General features: G+C 28.6%; 1 protein-coding gene across 4 annotated transcripts in view; it reads left to right on the top strand.

Annotated features, from left to right (window-relative positions):
• LOC129957230 (peripheral plasma membrane protein CASK-like) overlaps positions 1-26,438 on the top strand; it is a 416,803-nt gene that overhangs the window by 193,963 nt on the left and 196,402 nt on the right. For 2 of the 4 annotated variants that reach the window (XM_056069470.1, XM_056069467.1), the window contains 4 exons: positions 677-799; positions 1,987-2,070; positions 4,583-4,688; positions 6,604-6,725. In XM_056069470.1, coding sequence (XP_055925445.1) covers positions 677-799; positions 1,987-2,070; positions 4,583-4,688; positions 6,604-6,725 — 435 coding nt within the window. The remainder of the gene's footprint in view (positions 1-676; positions 800-1,986; positions 2,071-4,582; positions 4,689-6,603; positions 6,726-26,438) is intronic. The other 2 variants (XM_056069469.1, XM_056069468.1) reach the window with 2 other exon arrangements.

Genomic DNA, 26,438 nt, shown 5'->3' with positions numbered 1-26,438 from the left:
ACTGGCAATTAATCAATTAACTGGAATTAAAATTTATTTCTACAAGAGAAGCATTATCTGATAATGACCATGAGACAAAGTTGATTATAGAATATAATAAACTTGATTATGGTTCTTGGATTAAGTTGATTATAGAATTCTTGGAATTGAAATTTAATTCTATATGAGAGTCATTTTTTAATAATGAATGTGAGATAAAGTTGATCATAAAATTCTATAATAGATGCAATGAAGAAATATGAAATTTTGAATAAAATGTATTTTTTAAAATTAAGAAACACGTTTTTATTAGAGCACTAAAAGACAGAAAATAATCTTTTGCTAGAAACTGAAAGCTGCGAAAGGGGGAGGGGGATGGAAATTAATGAATATGAACGTTAAAATTATTATTACAAAAAATTAATTTATTTTGAATAATATTAAGAAAATTCTGAATTTCTGAAGATTTTGCCAAATATGAAAAGTGAATTTAGTGTTTTTATAAATGCCCCATGATTTTATGATATTATTTTGATTTCCATAATTCTTATAAAAATATCTTTATTTTTAATATTTTCATACAAAAACGCTTTTATTATTGTAATTGAAGGATAAAATGTATGATTTTAATTTGCATTTTATAATTTTAACTTGCATGTTATATCATTTGAAGTTCCTTTCTGGTATACAATTTCAGATGTCTGGCCGTCCTTGGGATATCATTAGCAACCAGGCTAAGGATTTATTGAATAAAATGCTGGCTCTCAGCCCTAAAGACCGAATTACGGTTGAAGAAGCCTTGAATCACCCTTGGATTAAGGTATGTGCTGTTCTCACTTCAGTAAGAGATCCAGCCAACCAAAATCAAAACTGTAATCTTCAACAAATGTTTCATTCTTGCTATTGTTCAAGCGTTTAAAAATTATGTTATTGGTTTATTATTTATCGAAATAAGACGGTCCAAGTTTGTTACATAGATAAAGGTTATCTAGTTATAAATATTGCCACATTTAAAAATAATTACACTTTTATGTTTATTTCTTTATTTTGAATATGATTTAGTGCATGTGAACTAAACCTTAACAGTTTGAAAAATCTAATTAAATAAATAAATGAATGAAGGATTAAAATCATTTTTTGGCAACATTATCTAAAAATAATCAGCTCAAAAAATTTTGGAAGCTGTATATTTTTTTAATTCTTATATTTGAATATTTGAAGCGAGACTGTGAGCATTTGTTCCTGTTTTATCTTTATTTTACTTTTTAAATCAATAAAATAAGCCAATTACCTTTTTAACCAATAATTGATACAATTTAGTATTAGAGAAGGGGGTATTCTTTAATTCTACCTGTTCTGTTATTTAGGATAAAGGCTGGTAATGATTATGGATGGAATATATATATATATATATATATGGTTAAAAAATAGCACATGCTAATTGCATCGTTGCGTCAGGGCAGCGAATTAGGCTGTATTGACCTAATATAGTCAGAATGAGATCGAGGAGATTATCAAATAAGTTCAGAAATTGATTTTAATAATTGATATTCCTAGTCTGTATCAACTTTGTTTAACTGATACAAAATATATGATGGAAACATACATGTACCTGATACAAAATATCTTGTGGACACATACCTGTATCTGATACAAAGCATCAGGATGATATATATATATATATATATATATATATATATATATATATAATATGTTCCTGATACAAAACATCCGGTTGCTATGTATATACCTGAACGCAAAACATCTTTTTGATATATATGTATCTGACACAAAACACCAGGTTGATATATATTTATCTAACACAAAACATCAGGTTGATATATATATATATCTGACAAAATATCAGGTTGATATATATGTATCTGACAAAATATCAGGTTGATATGTATGTACCTGATACAAAATGTCAGGGTGGTTTATGGTACCAAAGTATCACAAATCAACATTCTTTTAACTCGTATACTTATTGGTAACATTTTGTTACAGGAAAGAGAGCTTTGCGCTCCCAAAATCCACCTTCAAGATACTGTGGACGAGCTGAAAAAATTCAATGCGAGGCGGAAATTGAAGGTTTGTTTATTTCTCTTTTATTGCTGTTTATTAAAACGAATGAATTCAATGGATTCAATTCATATTACTAATGTTTTGCAATGTTGTTTTTGTCCGAATTCTGTCTCGTTAATATATCGAAAATCATATAAGTTTCTTTACTTTCAATGACGGCGCATCAACTCAGAAATTAGCTGTGTTGAAAACAAATAATTTATCACGAGTTTGAAATTGAAAAGAATGCAACGTTTCTCATAAGCAGTAAGCTAATGTTCTTAATTTCAAACACACATATGAAATTTATTGCATTTTAAGTATATTAAATAGTTAGTGAGTGATATAAAGTCCTTATAGCTTTGAATATGATGAATGTTGAGAAGATAAATCAACGGATAAATGTATCAAAGTTTCCTTTCTCCATATATTTGCATCTTCATACAGTCAGACCGATGACGTTCGTGCAAAAATGAATATAAAATAAGGCCTAAAGTCTGCAATACTTATCGTTTTTTTTTACATGGAATAATTAATAGTGCTGGATTCCTCCTACAAATCTTCATTTTAATAACGTTTTAAAATATTACTCACGCACTTTCTTTCGATGAGCAACCTCTAACAAAAGAAAATGAATATTCCGTTAAAATATAATCATTCTATCAAAAAATAAGAATCGAAACCAAAACTCATAAATATCAAATGAACGAAAGACAGAAGAAGAAAACAAGAAAATGAAAGCAAACTTTGGATCGAAGTGAAAAAAAAGTAAGAAATGAGCCCTTCAGGCCGGGTCTGCTATGATTGCTGCTCCAACGCCTCCGAATTTAAAAGGAGAAAATGGTTATTGTTGTTCTACATTTAATTAATCAACTCTGTGTGCAATGGGTTTTCATGACCTGCGCGATGAATTGCTCCGATCTGTGTTTCTCTTGGTTTTTTTTTTTTTTTTTTTTTTTTTGAGTCATTATTTGCCTGATTCTCACGGTTTTTCTTCTTCCTTTTTTATTTCCATCGATCATCGAACTCTCAGGCTGAAAATATAATCAAAGAGAATCAAGTTTTTTGAGTCGGAAAGTACAGAAATATGATGGGAGGGGGGGGGGCGGGAGAAAATGTAAACCTTAAAAAAATAATTTCGAAAGGTGCTATAGTTTTATTGGATGAGTCGTTACTGATTACTGTTTCATGACACATATTAATTATGTTGCAATCGTTATATAAAAAGATGATAATCACATATGTTATAAATTGCAATCATTGTACCTTAAGATAATTATCACATAAGTTGCAATAAATTTTTAAAACTTGCAATAAATTTATAAATTTTTATTACTTTAGTAAGCTACCTTAGCAAACTTTTATACATAAATCTATCCCATAGCCATTGTCAATTATATTTCTTATAAAGCGGCGTGGATCATGCAGACAAGTTAAAAAAAAAAAAAAAAAAAAAAAAAAAAGAAGAAATCACTTTGAATTTTGTAAATCCAGCAGATTTTTGTGATTTCCCGAGCAACAAATTTCGCAATTTATGAAAAATTTATCTTAGAGAGTTACTGTTCATTTCGTGACATAAAATAAGATAGATTTTTTTTACTATTAAATTAAGTGTCATGAAAATACTTAATTTTGAAACCGCTGATAAAGTGAATTTATCGTATACATACATACTATCTCATGTGAAATTTATCGATTAATCAATTAATTAATTCCTTATCAGATAAACAAATTTTATTTTACAACTCATCAAAATTGCTTGTCATAAAAAAAGCGCTCCCCTAATTAAAAAAATAATCTTACTTCTCTAATATATTGTTGCCATTTATGTTAAGTGCTTTCAAGTCTTTACGTTGTTATATCTAATGGCATTTGCAAAGACAAGTTCGCTGCCGAAGTCAGCGATTTTAAGCCTAGAGAGCGTCTCTTGTTTTTCAGTAGCACCATCTAGGGCCAAGAGTGCGTCTTAGCTACTTGTGCGTCACAACCCTTTTTACGGGGTGGTCTTCATTCATACATTTCATTCACTCAACCACAGATCGTAACTTAGACCTGAATCAGAGAATAACCACCTCTGATTCAGTATCCCCAGTGGTATTTTCTCCACTTGGAGGACATTATGGACAAGACGGATTTATACGTGTGTCAGCCACCACCACACACGGGGAGTCTTCGATTGACGGGGTTTGAATTCACAGTCCTAGGAATACCAATCCAACACCCTACCAAACAGGCTATCCTGGCCTTTTCAAGTCTTTACACCCTATTATTACCGTTTGCCGCTAAAAAATTGGTGAAAATTTTTAATTAGCAAATTAATAGATATACTGTCTGTTATGTTAATCAATTTCTTTTAAAAAAAGTCATAAACACATGAAACTTGAATGAAAAAGTCATGATTTATAAAAATATGAATCGGGTTGTTTTGTGTCTTTGGCAATGCAATATTGAAATATTGTGGCGCTTTTGCATTCATTTTTTATTAATTTTACATTAGTGGATTATCGTTTATATTAACTAATGGCCATTTTAATTTCAGGGCGCTGTTATAGCGGCTGTGTCCAGTCCCAAGTGGACCAATTATTACAATGATCCTAATGTAGACAGAGGCCCTGATTTTGATTTAGAAGAAGTCACATCTGCAGGTGTGTTTTGATTTCCAATTTCAGTTTTGAAATTGCTTTTTTTATTTTTCCTATTTTCTTATTTTTTAAATCTATGTACGTATGTAATCTGAATAAAAATTTAATATTAATAATAATTTGTTATTTGAAGTTATATAGATGATGCAAATCATTTAGGTGAAAAAGGAATGGTCTATGATAAATAGATGATATATAGACTTACATGAGAGTATATATGATTACATCAGATTAAGACATACGAAATTAATTCTTTTACTAATATTTTTGGTGTGATTTCACTTCATTACTTTGAAAATTTTTACTCGGAAAATCTGCTTTTTTGATTGGGATTTATTACCTTAGCTCAACGAATTAAGTTTCAAGAAATCATATCACTCTTTTTTTGTGATGTCGCAAATCTCCATCGCTTTTTGAGAATACGGAACTAATAATGAAAAACCATGAATCACTTCATTGCGATTTGAACTGGAAGCACCGATTCGCAAACTTATTTCCTTAAATTGTTACCTTGCAATAAATATTTTATATATTATGCAGTTATAAATTGCTACATTAGTTGTTACCCTACTATCATTATTTCATATTATACAGCTATGAATAACTGCATTAAATTGTTACCGTGCAATGAATATTTCATGTATTATCCAGCAATGAATTTACCAAATAATTTGCATCCATTTTGTATGTGTATAAATCTTTATTTGTATTAGGAAAATATAAATTAAAATAATTTTTGATACTGGAAATATATATGAAGTCCAAGCATACATAAATACAAATATTTGCAAAATGTTCCGAACGCTACAGTTTTCTTGAATTCTTGTTAAAAAAATTGCTAAGATTTTTTTTTAAAATATTTTTCTGTTTTTAATATTTTGTGTATAAATAGAATCATTTTATCACTCAAATCATAGATACAGTTTTTCAATAGCAATTGTCAATAATGATTCATTTTATTTGTATATTAAGTCAGTACAAGAAAGTAAAGCAAGTGATTTACCATAAAGAATTTAAGTTTTCAGTAATATTATTTAGAAATATTATTATATTTTCTTTTTATATTATGCTATCTTGACTGTTCAAACTGTGTAAATTTGCAAAACACATAACCATTTTTTTTTGTCTTATTGATAAAGAACAATTTCTATTTACTTAAATATCTAGTATTTTTTACTTCTTAGAGATAATGTTTTTCTGATAATCCTCACAATAGTGATAATAACGAAAACCTATAAATGATCATATGATTTATGAATAAAGGAATGAAATAATAATTTTCCACGAATCAAATTATTATAGCATTATATATAGCATTTATCTGAAAAAAAAATGTAACACACAGTAATAAAAATTGAAATCAAATAATAATAATTATTATTGAATACTCTGCAATTTCGATATAATTTATAATTAAAATGTCTTATTTGAAAAGTACTGCTTCATCTTAAGCTGATCGTGCTGCCATCTATTAGCATTTTCTTTCACTATTTCTCCTTCAACAATCCTGCTGTCCTCTATATTCAAGTTTTAGAAATATTAAAATACACCAAGTGCTGGTGCTGCCATCTATGATTTGTATCAAGACATGTATTCCTTTTCACATTGTTCCCGTTGAAAATTTGTGATCGGATTTTATTTAAAAAAAATTATACTCCATTTTTTTAATAATTCCTAGACAATAGATGCTTCTTTTAATTTTTTGTTTCCAACTTCTGTAGAAAATTAGATTCTTATTTACAAAAACTGTTCTTTAGATTTATATATTATTGTTTGCTGTAGGCACACATGCACGGATCATTTATCATTATAAATTTTAATTTCAACTCAATAATTCATAATTAGATAGTAAACTGTAACCTCACTGTTTCTATGCTTCTTCTGTGGTGAGTGAGTTCCATTTCGTTGTTTCACAAAGGAGCAGTGTCCCTCATATTGGACAGCCTGGACGATATCCACTGCTTGACCGAATGTCCTGAGCATGAGCGGGAATTTCTCATGTCGGTGCTGGACGACACACAACTGCACGCACTGCTAGATGTGAGTACTCTTTTTTCTTCTTTTTCTTTATTGCATGCTATTTTAGGAACCACTTCAGTGCAAGGCAATACTTTCATCCCTCCAGTATCAATCATGTTTCCGAGTATTTCGAAAATAGGATCAGAAACGGCATACTCGATGTAATTCTGAGGGTAGTAATGTATATATACACTGTCTAATGATGCAAAAATATTTTGTGGTAAATGTAATAAAAAGTTGGTTATGTATAATTATGAATGATCGTTCATAGTCATCATTAAACCTTTTGGTGATTATGAATAATCACCAGTGGTCATATGAATAATAACCAGTAGTGATAATTCATAATAGTTTAATAAAATTAAATTATAAATTGTTTGTTATGTATAATTATCAATGATCGTTCAATGAAATTATAAATTGTTTAAATTATAAATTATTGGTTATGTATAATTATCAATGATCGTTCATAGTGATCATTAGACCTTTTGGTGATTATGAATAATCACCAGTGGTCATATGAATAATCACCACTGGTGATTATTCATAATAGTTTAATAAAATTAAATTATAAATTGTTTGTTATGTATAATTATCAATGATCGTTCAATGAAATTATAAATTGTTTAAATTATAAATTATTGGTTATGTATAATTATCAATGATCGTTCATAGTGATCATTAGACCTTTTGGTGATTATGAATAATCACCAGTGGTCATATGAATAATCACCACTGGTGATTATTCATAATAGTTTAATAAAATTAAATTATAAATTGTTTGTTATGTATAATTATCAATGATCGTTCATAGTCATTATTTAATCTTTTGGTGATTATGAATAATCACCAGTGATCATATGAATAATCAATAATCATATGAATAATAACCAGTGGTGATTATTCATAATAGCTTAATAATATTAAATTATAAATTGTTGATTATGTGTAATTATCAATGATCGTTCATAGTCATTATTTTACCTTTTGGTGATTATGAATAAACAATAATCATATGAATAATAACCAGTGGTGATTATTCATAATAGCTTAATAAAATTAAATTGTAAATTGTTGGTTATGTGTAATTATAAATGATCGTTCATACTCATTATTTTACCTTTTGTTGATTATGAATAATCAATAATAATATGAATAATCACCACTGGTGATTATTCATAATAGTTTAATAAAATTAAATTATAACTTGTTGGTTATGTATAATTATGAATGATCGTTCATAGTCATCATAAGACCTTTTGGTGATTATGAATAATCGCCAGTGGTCATATGAATAATCAATAATCATATGAATAATAACCAGTGGTGATTATTCATAATAGCTTAATAATATTAAATTATAAATTGTTGATTATGTGTAATTATCAATGATCGTTCATAGTCATTATTTTACCTTTTGGTGATTATGAATAAACAATAATCATATGAATAATAACCAGTGGTGATTATTCATAATAGCTTAATAAAATTAAATTATAAATTGTTGGTTATGTGTAATTATAAATGATCGTTCATACTCATTATTTTACCTTTTGGTGATTATGAATAATCAATAATAATATGAATAATCACCACTGGTGATTATTCATAATAGTTTAATAAAATTAAATTATAACTTGTTGGTTATGTATAATTATGAATGATCGTTCATAGTCATCATAAGACCTTTTGGTGATTATGAATAATCGCCAGTGGTCATATGAATAATCAATAATCATATGAATGATAACCAGTGGTGATTATTCATAATCAATACTAAACATATTGGATTATGATTATGAATAATAAATCACCACAGTGATTACTCATAACTACCACTAAACTTATTGATGATTATGAATAACTGGTAATTATACATAAGCACCTGATTAATCACATGTGCCATAGCATATTCACTATATAACATTTTCATTTTTTAATTATCTGAATTTTAATAGTGTAACATAATAAAATGATTTATTAATAATTGTTTTCATGAGACTGATGAGGCTTTAGCGTTATTAGTTTCATACAAAGTTTCATTTAGTTTCATTTTCATTCTTTCAATTATTTTGAAAGTGTTTTTTAATGCATTTTTATTTAACGTAACTTTTTTTTCATTTTTTGTAAAAATAAAATTTTGCAATCAATTTTTTTAACCACTGCTTGATATTCTAGAATATAGAAAAAACATTTATATTTCAGATGACAATGCTCTGCGTTAAAATTTTTTAGACTTTTATTATCAATTAGTTGAAGAATTTTATATTTTGTGCCATCTGGAGTTTACGTAGCGCTATCTGGAAGAATGTAGAAAAAATGATTTCAAGATTCCGTAATAAGTGAAATAATGAATTTTAAATTCATTTAAAATTTAAGTCAGTAATTTATTATTCGTTCACTGAAATAATTAAAATAGAAAATATGCTTTTTATTTTGTTAAAGAATATATTTTTGAAAATTGGTTTTATTGAATTTAACTCTGAATAATTTTTGTTATGTTCCTTTCTACCTTTATAATTATACTCGGAAAATTTTGTTATGCAATGACTAAAATGAAATAAGTATAAAAAAATGTCATTTTTTTTGGTAGTTTAAAAATTAATTTTAAAATAAAATCTAGTTTTCTTGTTTTGTGTACTGCGAAATGATCAAGCATTTTTATCTTCGTTTTTGAAAAAATGTTTTAGTAATTAGCTAAAAAAAGTATTAAAATCAAGTTAATACTAAAATCTAAAAAAAAAAAACAAAAAAACAAAACAAAAAAAAAAAAAAACAAATAAATATAAAAAAGAATCCGCCCGGAAGACTTTTTCAAGGGTCACCCTCAGGCAGGGATTCAAAGAAAGGAATTCTTTTCTGTGAAGGAAATGCAGACATTAGTCTAATAATGATTCCTCGTTAACCGAAAATCCCCTGAAATTAGGCCCAAGAGATATACCATTTTAACAGAAAGGAAAATACAAAACAACAAATTAGAAGAAAATAACCACACTAAGTAAAAATACAATAACAAAAATAACAATAAAAACAAAAATGCCATAAAATAGAACTAAAGGAAAAACGAAAAGGCAAGGACATACCATCAGCAGTCAAGGAAATTTTAAGCTATCGATTGTGATTCCCGCTTTTTAAAACACAAAGCTAACGCTAATTTAGGTAAAAAATTGTAGGCTCCCAGCGCCATCTATTGAGGGATCTAATATGCAAAGAAAGTTCTATTTTTATTTAAATCAAAGGATTAATCCCAAACCATACCTTGTTTAATTAAAAAATTGACATTACAGTAATTTCTCGGAAATTCATTTTTAATAAAATTTTTAATGAGGTTGTTTGATGCTTTAATATAGGAATTTTTATTATTGCAAACCCTTTTGATCCTGTTAACTTGTGAGAAAATTAGATTTTTGAAAATTTTAGAGTTTAGATTGGAATTGAATGGTAGTAACATAGTTTTGTTATTTTAAAGTTGAATTTATCCCTTTTATAGTATATACCAACTATTGTTTTATCATTAGCAATTTCGATTTTTAAATCCAGAAAGGTAGCCTCAAGTTGATTTTTATTTGTTTCTGTTTATTCTGTTTCTGTTTTATTTGTTTCTGTTCTGTTTTTTCGGGTCACGAGGAATCATTATTAGACTAATGTCTACATTTCCTTAACAGAAAAAATCCCTTTCTTTGAATCCCTGCCTGAGGGTGACCCTTGAAAAAGTCTTCAGGCCGGATTCTTTTTTATATTTTTTTGGTTTAATTTTTATTTGGTTTTTTTTTATTTTTCTATTAACTTGATTTTAATACTTTTGTATCAATTCATCTGTGTTTTAGAAGTAGCTGAAGTTGCGCTCTCTAAATACTATGAAGTTTTTTTCCTTTTCCTTTTAGTTTGAATAGGTAATAATAATTTTTAGTTGCGATTTCGAAACTGTTTTGTTTCGTTTTCAAACTATTTCTTACTTTAGATTGGTTATATATATATATATATATATATATATATATATATATATATATATATATATAAAGGGAACCGTATTTCGTTATAAGGCTGGTATTTATTAAACCATTATTAACGACTCCCAATAGAATTGTGCAGAAAAAATTTGAGTCCCCGGAAATATTTTAATTTTTTTTCACATTATTTTCAATATGTCAGTAAAATTAATTGCAGCTATGCTTCTTAATTACAACAAATTTCGTCCATTTACAAATGCAATAAGAATAAATTTTTCTACATCTATTGTACTCCATTTCCGTATATATTTTATTTTATTTATTTACTTAAAATTGAGCTACTTCAAAATACTGTTTTTATTTGTCCGGAATTGTATTTTTTTGAATATATTCGTCATGTCAGATTTCTAGCAATGGCGAAAAACTGTACATGGTGGCAGGACTTGAAGAAGAAAATTCTCCAGAACGGAGTGAAATTTAGCATTTTGATTTTGTCTTTTGTTTTCGATAAATTTCACATAAAGATGTAAACCACTGAATTACGTCAGATTGTTGATGGAATCAATTAATCACAGATAGAAAAACTATAAATTAATAGCTATTGAATGAATTGAAAATTGTTAGCATATGAGTTCATTGCTTATATACATGATCTGAAGCACTAAGAAAACTGTGAAAAGAAATGAATCGAAATCCTGTTTGCAAATAGTTTTGGAAAAAAAATAACAAAACAAAGGATCTAGAATGTGATTTAGTATAAATTATGAACAAATTTCATGTGAAGGAACGCACTCATGCCACTGTAAATTATCACCATCAATAGAATTTCACTATAGTTTTCATCGCGTAATTGATGCCTGAGCCTTAACTCCCCAGAAATCGCCTTTTAATCTCAATCTCATTCTTCGAAAGATTATTAAATATTTATTAAAGTGCCGAAAAAGGGGTTTATTAAAGTCTTTTACTCCTTGTGAGCCCCCAGGAAAATGTTGAGTAGTGCCAAGGAACTCCAAAGTTACTGTTCGTCAAAAAAAAATTAAGAAAAATTATCGTTATTTAATTCATATTACTAGTATTACTGACATGTTTAAAACTATAGTAATGGTCCACGTCAACTATAGTTGTAGTAATATCCACCATGTCTTTGTAATACCAATGTCGGATTCTCTTGTTATAATCTTAATATTTCAAATATTAGAAGATAGAAAATATTATTTGCTTTTTGTCTTCTTTTTTGCTCTATAGAATCCTGTACAGTTTTTAAACATATATGAGACAAAGAATTTTTTTTGACAATGTTTGTATTAGAATTCGTTAATCTGAAATAACACCAGAAATTGGTATTAGAAAATTTTTCATTGCTTTCTGTTTAACCTTATTGTTGGTTTTTATTTCTTTTTTTCTGAAAGATTCAGTCTCTTAGATTTGAAAATACATTAAATAGAGTTTAAAATATAAAATTTGTACTTAAAAAAGGAAGTGTGTATCCATCCATGTCGGCTCGCTGGAAGGATAAACCATTCTCACTAGAGATACTAAATTCACCACAGGCATAATTTACTAGGTTAAAATTTACTTGTAAATACTTGTGCATTCAAGGCAAACTTTACAAGTATATCTGGAAATGAATTTCTGCGAAAACGTATTTGGAATTTTAAAAGAAATTTTAATATTATTTTCGCCATCATTTCTGAAAATATTATACCGCAACTTTAATTTTTAAGCCATTGAAAAAGAGTCTTGATTATAATTTCAATTTATTTCTTCTACTTTTTTGAATTTTGGCAGTTTTTTTTTAAAATAATTTTTACATAATTTTCAAAAATCCATTACATTTTAACCGTTTTCATTATTTCAGCAAATATTTAACTGCACGATTTTATTTCATTACTGAAAGATAATGAAAAGAAAACGGAAAAATTAGAAAGTGCAATTCCGTTGTAACAAAATGCCACATGCATCTTGAAATAAATGGTCTAGACAATTAAGCTTTTAATGACATTATGACGTCATGAGATTCAGTTTCATCGTGCAAACTTTCTCTTTGTTCTTTGAATCATGAATATGAACTATGAATAAGGCATTCATTTAAATTAAATATAATCAATACTTCGGTCTTAGTCGTATAGTTAGTCGCGCAAGACGGCTGCTTATTTTAAAATATTGAAACACATATCTAAGAAAAATATATATATATCTGCATATATATTAAATAAATAAAGATAATCCCTGTTTTTGCTTTATTTAAGAATTTTTTATTGATCTGTGCTGCAAATCTGACGTCAATCCACTTTATCTCTAATAAATGAACTTGCTTGCTTTTATTTCAAACTATTCCCCTTTTTCTCCTAATTAGGTACTTTCGAATAAAAATAATGAAAAATGTATTCACTTCCCTACTTTATAATTTAGTTTGCATTACTAATTTACCCTACGGAGAGCTCGTTAATTAAATATGCGGTCTTCTGCAAAATTTAATAAAATGCAAATTGGTCTGACGAACGCTATTGTCTACGGCTCAGTTGAAAATTAATTCACCGGCAAATATTGAATGAATACCTAAATCTTTAATTAAGAATCCCGTATTTGTTTTGTGCCGACGCGATGATTCAATTATTCGAGTCCTGCATGTTCGGGGGCTGCACTTTGGTACTGAAAGCAGGCTATTTTGGGTGTTTGCTTTTGTCAGTATTTACCCGCATAGCAGTCATGGCTCTGTGAAATCAGTTGACGAGTCATATATATAAATTTATTGATTTGCATTAACTGATCATTTATAAAAGTGACAAGTGACAAATATCGCACCATTATACCTCTTTATGATGACAGTTGGACAGAAAAATAGAGTGTATACATATTATAATTGTGTAATAATCAGATAATTATCATAATGCATAATAATAAGTGATAATGTACGGATTCGTAATGTTGCTTCCCATCCCTGATAGTTCCATAATATGAAAGACATTTTTAAAGACAGCTCTGATGGATGCCAAGTCAATGACTCGCGTCATTGGTGACAAAATCTTAGATTCCGGAATCTACAAGAATCTTGTCCATAGTTCCATTAGGGCACAAGTTATAGTGATCTTTCTGAAATTTTCTTTGCCTTATCGAAACTGTAAAAAGCCTGTTGATAGAGCAGTAGTCAGTCGGGTTTTGAGCAGTTAGTAGAAGTCAGCAGTGGAGTCTAATTCAAGCAAATATACAGTTGAAAGTAGCAGACGATTGAGAGACCTGAATAGCCTCCCTCTCTGAAATCTTTCTAAATCATTGTTAATACTATGATGGTTTATTAACGATTTTCTGCTTGTATGCTAGTATTTATTGCAAGTACTGCTATTGTGTACAGTTCAGTTGTGTTTTATTGTCTCTGTGCTCGAATTTTTGGGTAGAAAATCGCATTTTTATTTGCTATTGAATGTTTACTAAATACCTATTATAATGGATCTTGATTTTCTGGATAAAATTTTCCTGATAATATCTCTGTACTGAGTACCTGTATAAAACTGAGTACATTTTCTTTCTTTGTTTATTTATTTGAGCTTTATAACAATTCCACACCTCTTAACAGAATCGAAGAAAATTTGGTACAAAAGTTCCTTAGCATCTTGAAGGTTTAACATTAACACGACTCTTTAAAGGATTTAAAGGGGGAAAGAGGGATTTTACATTTTTTATGATAATTTTTGGCATATCATTGTTTAAAAATTAATTTCTACTATTTTAGAATAAGCAAATAGCTTTTCAGTGACATAATTTTCATTTCTCTGTAATTATTTTACAAATTTTAATCAGTTTTTCAAAATATTTGTGCAATAATACTATTTAAATCAGGGTTGAGGATTTTGAATTTTCATTATTTGTATTTTTACATATTATACATTTATTTGTATTTTTCTTTTTCTTCTCTCTCTCTCTCTGTGTGTGTGTGTGTGTGTGCAGGTTAAAGACATAGATGAGACGTTGTCTTTTTAATACCGTTTTATTCTCTCTCGGGAAGGCAAACATTATTCTTTACATGAAGTCGCAGCGACACAAAAGCAGAAGGCAAAAAGGGACGAACAAATGATCACTAGTTTCTGGCCATGCGCCAATTCAATTCACGTGATGACCTTTGACACCTTTTCAAGGGCAACCGAAAATATCACTTTCTCTTGATACGTAGTACTGATGGCGCATTATTTTTATAGAGGAATTAATTAAACCGAAAGTGGAATTGGATCACGAAATTAGAGAATATTTTAAAATGAAGTTACTATGGGCTAAATGAAGATAAAATCTTGGAAATTAATTCGGATTAAATTAAGAGTTTAAAATATCATTATATATATATATACAAGAATTTAAAAATTGTACAACTTAAAGTTATTTGTGTTTTACTTTTTCTTCTCTCTCCCTCTCCCTCTCTCTCTTAATATATATATATATAAATATAAACAAATAAACGAAAGTGGAGACGCGAAATAACTAGTGATTTCTATAAGCTCACATTTAGTTAACGTTGTAGCCCAAATCCCGACTTTTTGTGCAATCCTACAGGTTCGGATATTATGATTTTGTATCTTGCGTATGCTGATTTGCGTGTTTACCTTTGCTAGTATTTATCTCCCACTGTGGGGGGCACCTCGTAATTGAAGATGAGAAGCTTCCAGTATGGTGGTTGCTTCTCTCCACCCTGGTAGGTACAGAAAAAGGTGGGGTCTGCTCCACCTATCCATGACGGGATGTACTTCTGAAGGGAAGGGTTGTACCGTGGCTGGTGATATCCCTTAGAACTCAACCCCAGTTCCAGCCAGTGTTAGTCCGCCAGGTCCGGTCATTCAGATTTTTATGTGTGCGTCTGAGCGAGTCAGAGTAGCCAGTTAACGGTTTTACTATGATTTATTTGTATAGCAACCATGTACGGCTCTGTAAAGGGATTTGATGAGTAGATTTGATGATCCGATAGAAGATTATTACTGTATAGAAATTATCATTGTACCTTTCTATAATAATAATTCGTTTTATATAAATTGCTATTAATACATAATTATCTGCTAATCTGTTGTGAGAATGAAATAATTAACTGCGATAGTTAAATAATTAACAGTTAGAACATTAATCATTGGTACTCAACGCTGCAGCACTAATAGATAGCAATACATTGCTAGAGATTAACCACGTAATACATAGATTTAACATATATAGTGTAGACATCTATTCAATTTTGAACCAAATCCAGCAAAAGGTTGACCGTCTGTCGGTTTGTGCTTTCAGAAACGTGTCAACGCGATAACTCAAAAATGCAATGACTTAAATATATCAAATGTTGTATGTGATTTTGTGGTTACAAGTATAACTCTGCGTAAAATTTTTGTTTCAATCGGTAGGGAAAAATATGCCAGAAATACAAATTCAATATTCAGATGCTATTAACCATATTCCAGGTAGTTATCGCCAAATAACTCGCCAAGGATGACATGATAAATTCATAGAAATGTCATTTCTTAAATTTTGTGACAACCAGGTCAACAAACACATTTTCTCATTGTTGAAGAAATAAAAATAAATAAATAACTGAAATAAATAAAATAAAATAATTTCTTCTAAACGTAAGATTTTATGACATTTGGCGCTGTATTATATTATTTTTTCCTGGAATTCAGCATAATATCGCTTTCAAAATGCAAAGTGAAAATGAAATATTCATACGCCGCCGCCATTTGCTTAGATGATTTTTGCCCGCCATTTTGTTTTTGAGGTTTAAAAAGCGTTTTGTTCTTTTACGCCGCCAGTTAAATGACTGGAATTTTCTCTCTGGTTTTTTAAATATTTTGATGGTGTATGACCGCTAAGCTTTCTCTGTTGAAATCCGAACCGTCTTTATTTGTTTTTTTCCTTTGATTTACATTTTTTTGGCGCGAAAATTCTTTTTGTTTTATAATCTCTGGTTTTGGAATTACGAAGAATACAGCTACTGTTTGAGAAAAAGACAGTCAGAAGATTTTTTTTAGAAAGAAAAAAAAATGTTTCATTTACTGTTGAGTAAAGAATCCAAAATGAAACTTTTTATTTTATTTTTTAAAGCTCTCTTTTATATGCTAACGTAGTTTACAAAGAATTTTTACTGCCATCTTTTTCCATTTAAAATGGACAACGCATTTTTATGCAGCGTAAAGTTGACATTTTTTTGGTGAAGTTTTCCCCATGTTTTTACGTATTAAATGTGTTTTGCCCAAAGGGGGAAAATGAAAGAAAAAAGCGCAGAAAAGCTCGATGTCATTTTAAAATGAAATGTGATTTCTGAATCTTTTAAGTACATCAATAAAACAGTAAAAATATTGGGAAGAATGGAATATGTTTGCAAGTAAAATGATACAGAAAATTCGATAGTGCTTTTATAGTGGATTACATTTGGAAAGGAGAGAAACCAAAAGGAAAAAAAAAGTAAGAAAAAATGTAACACAATGCGGATCTAGTTTAAAATTGATTTGGAAAATGCTTCAAAATATCTTTTTTGTTTAAAATAATAATATATTTATATACAGTTAACTATATTAAAATATTATATTTTATGCAAAAATAATTGTGATGATGACAAAAAGTATATTGAATACCGGATGTTTCTTTTATAATGTTTCTTTATATTCTCTTCGATGTTTCTTTAGTTTTGTTTGATGTTTCCATATATTTTTTTCCGATTTTTCTTTATATTCTGCTCCGATGTTTTTTTATATTCTGTTTGATGTTTCTTTGTATTCTGTTACGATATTTCTATATATTTTGTTCCGATTTTTCTTTATATTCTGCTCCGATGTTTTTTTATATTCTGTTACGATGTTTCTTTATATTCTATTCGATGTTTTTTTTATATTTTATTCGATGTTTCTTTATATTCTGTTACGAAGTTTCTTTATATCCTGCTCCGATGTTTGTTTTTTTTACATTCTGTTACGATGCTTCTTTACATTCTGTTACGATGTTTCTTTACATTCTGTTACAATGTTTCTTTATATTCTGTTACGATGTTCTGTTATATTTGAGACAAAAAAAAACATATCGAAACACACAAAATAATGCGAATCAGTTTAAAGTTCGTAACTAATTTACGGAAAATGTGTTAAAATATCTTATTCTTGTATTAAGAATGATAAAGATATTCTTGAGTGTGGTCGTTGATATTTCAAAACAACGAATACAAGAAAATCACTGAAATGCTAAATTTGGTGCAAAAATAATTTTGATGACGAAACAGAGAAATATAGAATATTCGAAGACTTTTTATAATAGATTTATGTTATGTTACACTTGAAATGAGAAATTATATCAGAATGCAAGAGAAAAATACTATGAATTTAGTTTAAAATTGGTTTTTAATTTATGAAAAATGCATTAAAATATCTAGTTCTTAGTTTTAGAATAACAACAAGAATTAGAAGATATTCGTGAGTGTGTGGTTGTTGAAACTAAAAATACTTTCGAAATTTTGTTATAATTAAAATGCTTTCTCTAGAGTACAGTCTTAGTATTATTCCAGACTTATTACTTTTGTGTCTAATAAATTCTTTTAATGCAAAGACTAGCTGCCAAAAACACAATAAAGAATTTTAAGTTTATTGCACAGTGCCTGGAAAATACGCGTAAAATTTAAACAATTGTGAATTTGCAAGTATATGCGATTTAATAGATTAATGTGAAAGATTAGAAAACTTGAGGCATTTAGCCTATTAAAGATGCTTATTAATTATCATAAAGTGTGTGGTGTGTTTTGTATCACGATAACCATTACTATCTAGACACAATTGCTAGTTTTCATCACGTTAATATCATACGGGATTAGTTATTACATACTGCCCTAAATAGGTTGTGCTTGCAAGATACATCCCTCTGAAATAGCTAGTAGTTAACGTTGGACCTTAATGGTGTTTTTGGGTTACTCGAATCTCGCTGAAATATGGTGGCTATCTCGCGTTTTTTTCTCTGAGGACTCATTTCGTCAGAAGCCCTTGCATTCACTTTTGTAGTCCCCGAATAATAAATCCGCGGCTATTTCTAACTGAGAAAACACTTCCAGTGTTATATTTTTTTCTACGACCACGTATCACTAAGATTGTGGCAAGGGAAAAAATAATAATTGCTGCCTGTTGCAATATTCCATTATGACCAGAGGCTATGTCCCGGTTATGTTAAGTATTTTCATCATTCTTTGTGGCAACGGTGGAGCCATAAACATTCTTCAGAAGTCGTTCGTGAACTCTCTGGAACTGGACGTTATATGTTGAAAGTGTAATGGAATGCTTTTTGTTTTATTAATACTATTTCTTTTTTTCCCCCTTGTGAGTTCTTTTTAGTACTTTCTTGTATAAATAGAATACCGAAAGTATAATAATCATCTAAAAAAAAAAAATCAAACTCGAGATTTTTATGAATTTCCTCGTTTTAGATCCCACTGAATTTTTCGAAAAACACATTTTTGGAAAATGTCCGTCCGTCTGTCCTTGACAATCTCAAAAACGCTTTGAGTTGGACATCAAATTTGAAGATATCTATTTAATTTTGAAGAAAATCCCTTCGCAGAAACTCTGCCTATCCGGGGGTTCAAGTATAAGTTAACGCGATGACTACAAAATGAAGAGGATTTGATAAATAAAATTCAATACACAGATTTAACATCTATAGTATAGATACTTTTCCCATTTGGAAAAGTATCTATACTATAGATGTTAAATCTAGTTAAGAGATCAACGACTGTAATATGTACTTTCATATAATAGGTAATAACTCAAAAGCGCAATGATTTAAATTTGGAACTGGATTTTGTGACTACAAGTGCAATTTTATGCCAAATTTTTGTTTCATACAATTGAGGAAGAATGTCTAAAACATATATTCTATTTTCGAATACTATTCACCACATGCCAGGTATAAATCGCTAAGGACACGCTATGAATCGTACGACAGATTCAATCGAAATGCTATATCCAAGCCAAAAGTTAATATTCCCTAACTATTGTGCACCAATACCAAGGAAGGCGTTCTCTGGATTAACATCTTTATTAGATTATATGCAAGAAAGTTTCTGAGAGACCCATCCGGTTGGTTTTTACATAAGAACCATGTTTTTTAAACTGCTTGTACAAGAACTTTTGTTCCAAACTTATAAAATATTTATTCTTATTTTCATAAAGCGCAAAAGCTTTTACTATCAAAGGTAGACATTTAAGCATGCAGTTGAATATGTAATGTATCTATTTTAATCGGGGCTCTTTAGATATTTTCTAAATATTTAGCGATAGCCATATATTTTTAATTACCGAAATACTCTAATTAGAAGGAAAGAATATTATTCATGCTTTTCCAGAATAGAATTAAAAGAATTACAATGTCTGATTATTTTATACTATTCAGACATTGTAATACTGATCGTCATATCTGGTAAAATATTCCTGATACATTAACATTTTAAATTTAAAAAAAGATTTTCTTTTTTACGAAATGATGACTGTTACTTCTATGAAATTGGCAACGGCAACGTCGTGATGTTTCGGAGTTCCGTGGTGTGATGAAGTGGTCACGAACCCCCCCACATCATAATTTGGAATAGTAAATTATAATTTGTAAGTTTAGGGAAAGATTAAAATGAATTGAAACTGGTTTAGACGAACGCATAAAGCTCTAACGTCATGGAATTTGGCAGAATTGTTAGATTAAAACTTTTATGATATAATTATTAATATAAAATAATATTTTCATCATTTATGGGGGAAATAGAACTTTAATGGAATTGCTTTGCATGTGCTTTTTACTATGGAGACTGAATTAACTATTTTGATTAGTTAATTCAGTCTAGTTTTATTAGTTCTCGAAAAATCCAGACATGCACGCGTGTAGCCTATCGTAGATATCTAAGGCCGAAACAGAAATAATTTCGAGACATTTTAATCCACCAGATTGTAACAGAGCTATTAAATTCTCAGTAGTTTTACAGACGGAAAAGTAATGTAAGAGTTGCCGATTGGAGTTCTAGGTCTTTATCTAGAGTTGGGCACAGCCGGATCATATGCTGGCATTTCAAGTAACCCGTTACGAATCTGGAGCAATTTTTCGAACTTAATTGATGTTCTTTTAATAAATTCCGAAGCAGGTTCAATTTGGAGGTCATCATGAAGTATTTTCCTTTTGATGTACCAGTAATGTACTATGTACTATGAAACTTTACTACACTACTTGTTTTCATTACTTTAGATGGATTGAGACCGTTCTATTGACCGTCTCTAGATAGATCTGCCAATCAAAGTTTGCTCAAAGTGATGGCTTGATTGGTTTAAAATAATTGTATTGATTAAAAAAATATGGAATCTTTGATATATTTATATAAATTTTGTGAATCAAACTATTATATTCATGAATGTCAATTTCTGCTTATGAGTAAAAAAACAAGAAAAAAACATCTATATATTTGGGTACACATATGACAAATCACTTTAAATCACTTAATTAATTCACGAAATATTTGCTTCTCTTATTGTTAATATCTGTGAAGAAATCTTAGTTTTCCCCATTCTTTTTTGTTATTTTTTTGTTATAGAAAATATTTTTTTTAAATTTATACATTTATTCAGTGTTATTATTTCGATATTATACATTTTAATTTATTTTATATATAATATTATTTGTATTTTAGCTTATTTTATGTGTAATATTATTTATATTTTAACTTATTTTATATTTTATTATTATTTAAAATATTTAAATAAATTATAGATATTTTATTGAATATTTAGACAATTTTATATTTGAATATTTATCGATTATTTAAATATATAGATAACCACTTATATATTTAAATATTTTTTTTTATTTCAATATTTACTTAAAATTATAATAATATAAAATAATAGATAAATACTTTTTTATTTTATCTACTTTTATTATAATGCCAAGCTATTTAAATTCCAGATGATTTATAATACAGAGGAAAATATGATATCAAAATTGTCACTAATAATTTATGTCATAAATAGAACGACAGAAACTGTATTGTACCAATCTTTTTCTTTTTATATTCATTCTTCCGTGATGCTTACAAGGGAACTTGCCCTATCACGTGTGAAAACATTTCTTTTGCTTGTCTTTTTTTCTTTTTTTCGGCGATATAACTATCCGTTGGCAGTTCTCTTTTGGTCTTCATCCTTTTTTTGTTGTCTTTGACCGAATTCCTTTCTTTTCGATAGCGATGAAATAGAATCTTGGAACAAGCAATCGCGAAAGCAGATGGAATAGAAAAGCAGTAAGTGTTAAGTGTTCTGATCGATGAAGATGAATTACATCCAATAAGAACAGTCTCTCTCTTTAGACGGGAGGGGGGGGGGCTTTTTGGCATCGTTGGAATGTCGCCAATACTCGCCAATGATGGATAGTTGGCATCAGTCGCCAGTTCCATTCAATCTGGAAGCTATAAATGAAATCGTTTGGCACATGTTGTGGGATTTTCCAAGGTTTGAATCGGGAAATCTGGATGAAAAATAGTTCACAAAAAGAGATATGTAAAGGATTTGTGAACAAGAAATACATTTGTCAGAATATATCTTTAGACAAGAATATTTTAGTTTTCTGGTGGTTAAGACAGGAAAGAATTATGCGACATATTTTGTTGTTCATAAAGAGGATAAACATGGGTTAAAATCAAAAGGATTACATAATATATTATTTATCTAATATAAATAAGATTATGTGTGAAATAACTTATTTATTTCGTTGAAAAATTATTTTTCGATCTGTTGACTTTTAAAGCAGCTGGAGTATATAATCTATTAAAAGACAAGTGCCAACATATCATTTAACGATAATAAACTTTAAAAATATCGATGTATTTTGTGATATTTTTCTTAATGAATTATATATTTTTATATCAGAAGAAATGACAGAATGTCGTATTATCCGTTTAAAGCATGGATTTCTGTTTAAAGCGAGCAAGTGAATTTCTTCTTTTACAGTCTTAAAATTCAGTATGGGTATCGTAATTATTACTGTGAGACTTCAGAAATATTTGTATTAAACTTTTCAGTTTATTTTCATATTTAAAATCAAAGAGTTTGTCCTCGCACCCCCACCCCCCACTGGTTTAATTTTATCAATTTTTAGTTCATACAAAGTCTCATTACCTATAAATATGTCATTAATAGTTGGATGCCTTCCACCACTTTCTATTTATGGATAGAAATTTCGGAAACATCATTTGCATTCATATCTTCAAAAGTCAGAAATCAGAAAAATATTAATAAATCAATTTTTAAAAAAAGCGGGAAAATATGTAATTAAATAATTTGTAAATCTACAACAATATTATTGCATTATCTGGCTGCAATTGTTAACAATTAATTGTTAATAAAATGTCTAATTGTAAATAGGACGAAAGTAATAGGAAGTTCAAATTCTGTGCTAAAATGCAATACTGAAAGATCTTTTTACAAAGCGGGGCCGTATTTCAGATTTTAAAAATATAGCATAATGCAAGAGAGATTAAAGAATTAATCGAGTGAGACAAAATTCTATTAAATAGATTAGAATTAAAAAAATCAAGCATTAAAAATTAGAATATACAAATTGAGCCATTAAAAACGAAGATTAGTAAAATATGAATAAAAATTAAATTCTTTAATACAAATAAAGGGAAAAAAAATTAAAATTCCATATTCAAAAAGGAAATTATTTATTTTGGTTATAAACAATTGTTACGTAATTCAATCGATTTAACAAAAAAAATTCATTTTTTAACCAGCTTAATTTCATTATTTTGCAGGGTTTTTTTTTTTTTTTTTTTTTTTTTCATTTTCTGAAAAATATTTTTTTAAGAAGTATACTTGTTATGGACATTCAGAGAAAAATTAATCTTATTAGAATGGAGACAATAATTTACAATTGGAAATGCTAGAATTCAACTCAAATCATCTGCGTTTAACGTTATGTTAAATCCAAATAATAAATAAAAATAAATCGATAATAACGAAATATATAAAAATGCTTACACTTTCAAAATCGTTTGCAGTTAATGTTCATTGAATGGAAAGAAGAAAAAATAAAATAAACATAAATGAGCGAAACATATATTAAAAAATAAACGGAGAAGTGAAAAAGCGATTTTGGAGTTATTGTTTTAAGAATATTCTTTATTGTATATTTTTATATTTTATGTATAAAAATTTTATTTATATATAAAAAAATGTGTAATTTATTTATTTATATAAGAATATTTGTTATACTTTTATTGATATTCTAGGAAAATTGAAACTTATTCAAATGAAAATAGTAATAGAAACATGAAAATGCTACAATTCAACTTAAATCGTCTGCGATAAACATTATATTCAATTCAAATAATAAATGAAAATAAAAATAAATTCAGGGATAAAAAAATATTTAAAAGATATTAAAACTTTCGAAATCGTTTCACTTATTATTCATTAAATGGAATGATATATATACAGTGGCTCAAAAAATTGAGAGTACACCTTACTTTTACTTGATAAATCCGACTTTCAATATCAATAACACAATTAACGGGAAGTGTAAACATGTTTTTATTTTTGCACATAACAAATGGTTTAATTTAGAGTAAAAATAAAGAAAAATCAACGAGATTCTTCTAAATTGAAAAGTTTCAGAAGCATTTTAAATAAACATACGCAGAATTTTACCTCAAAAAATTGAGAATACACCAATGAAATTCTTGTAATATCTCGCATAGAAAGAACGTGTCAGTATTTAGTTGCATGTCTTTTGGCTTTTATAATGGCCTCTAAACGTCGTGGTACCGATTCGACCAATTTTTGGTGATATTTTACCCCATTTTTCTTGCACCACTTGTTTTAAATGGGGTTTGTTTCTAATTTTGTGTTTTGGGACCACTATTTGAGTGTGGCCCATAGATATTCAATGGTATAGATGTTGGGGTAATGTGATGGTGTGTGTAACTGCTGTTTACAATGAAAAAAAAACACCCTATTTTGACGTTATATGCATTCTGTTTGGGGTCGTTGCCCAACTGGAAAAATTTCCATTTAAACTCAGATTTTTAGCACTTTCCTTTAGATTGCTGATAAGTATAGCCAAGTAAACCATATCGTTTATAATGCCATCTATAAAAATTAAATTTCGTACCCCGGATGAAGCCATGCAACCTTAAATCATGACAGAGTTACCATCATTTTTAACTGTAGGAGGTAAATCTTTTAGATCCAAAGCAGTATTAGGCTTTCTCCATACAGTACGATGGCTGTCACTGCCAAAAATGTTGAGTTTTCTTTCATTACTAAATATAGCTTACTTCCAAAGGTTATTGGTCTTCAACAGATGAGTTTTTGCAAACTTCAGATGCTTTTTCTGAATTTGCAAGTTGATGAACGGTTTCTCTCGAACAATGCTACTTTTATATCCAGCATGTCTAGTGGCATTTCGCACAGTTTCAGCACTTACACTTCTGCCTATGATTTGAAAAGTTTCTGCAACAAGTTGGATGAACCATTTGGTCGCAGCAATTTAAAGGAAAGTGTAAAAATGTGGGTTTAAATGGAAATTCCATTTTTCAGGAGGACAATAACCCCAAACAGAATGCACGTAACGTCAAAATATAGTGCCTTTTTCATTGTAAACAGCAGTTACACACACCACCACAGTACCCCGACATCAATGCCATTGAATGCTCGTGGGCCATACTCGAAAAAGTGATTCAAAAACACAAAATTAGAAACAAAACCCATTTAAAACAAGTGGTGCAAAAAGAATGAGGTAAAATATCATCAGATACCATTAAAAATTCGTTGAATCGGTACCATGACGTTTAGAGGCCATTATAAGAGCCAAAAGACATGCAACTTAATAGTGACACTTTGTTTATATGAGTGATATTGCAAAAAATTCATTGGTGTATTCTCAATTTTTTGAGGCAAAATTCTGAGTAGGTTTATTTAAAATGCTTCTGAAACTTTTCAATTTAGAAATTTTTCGTTGCTTTTTCTTTATTCTTACTCTAAATTAAACCATTTGTTATGTGTAAAAATAAAAAGATGTTTGCTCTTCCCAGTTATGTGTTATTTATATTGAAAGTCGGATTTATCAAGTAAAAGTAAAGTGTACTCTCAATTTTTTGAGCCACTGTATATATTCAAAAGAAAAAACATGTGCAGTAAAAAATAAAGGCGGAAGTGAACAATTGCCTTTTTTGGTTATTGTTTTATGAAACAAATTTAAAAAAAATATCTGCTCAAAGAAGGCAGTTTTAACACTGGCAAAAACACGCTGTGAAGAATAGTGTCTACAGAAATTAGAAGAAATAGCGGAGAAATGGCCAAAAATGCGCTGATAAAACAAATACAGCTTTAACATCATTATTCTTGCTAAAAATAATTTAAAAACTAAATCATCATAAAAAATCGTTAAATAAACGCCAAAAAATTATATTTTTAATAAACTTTTTTTATAATTAATTAAACTTTAGAACTTTAAAAAGTTGACACTTATCTTTCTCACATTTTGTTATAGATTTCGCAAAAATACGAAACCGTTCCAAAATTTCCAAGTGATGTCGGCAATGATTTTATGCATAATTATCTTAAGACATTTTCCTTCTAATATTGTTCAAAAAGTCATTCTTTTGTTTTAGGCGTTGATTTTTAAACGTCAATCGCAGTCAATCGATAAATGCCATATCATCTGTTCAAATAAATGTTTTTTTCATTTTATTTGATTATTAGTTATACGTGTCTGTTCATTTTACTAAAATGTTTTTTTTTGTTCTGTTAAT

The sequence above is a fragment of the Argiope bruennichi genome, chromosome 11 (assembly GCF_947563725.1).
Source record: "Argiope bruennichi chromosome 11, qqArgBrue1.1, whole genome shotgun sequence".
NCBI lineage: Eukaryota > Metazoa > Arthropoda > Arachnida > Araneae > Araneidae > Argiope > Argiope bruennichi.
Note: the sequence above shows the minus strand (reverse complement) of the source record. Positions and strands in the feature narration are given on the sequence as shown.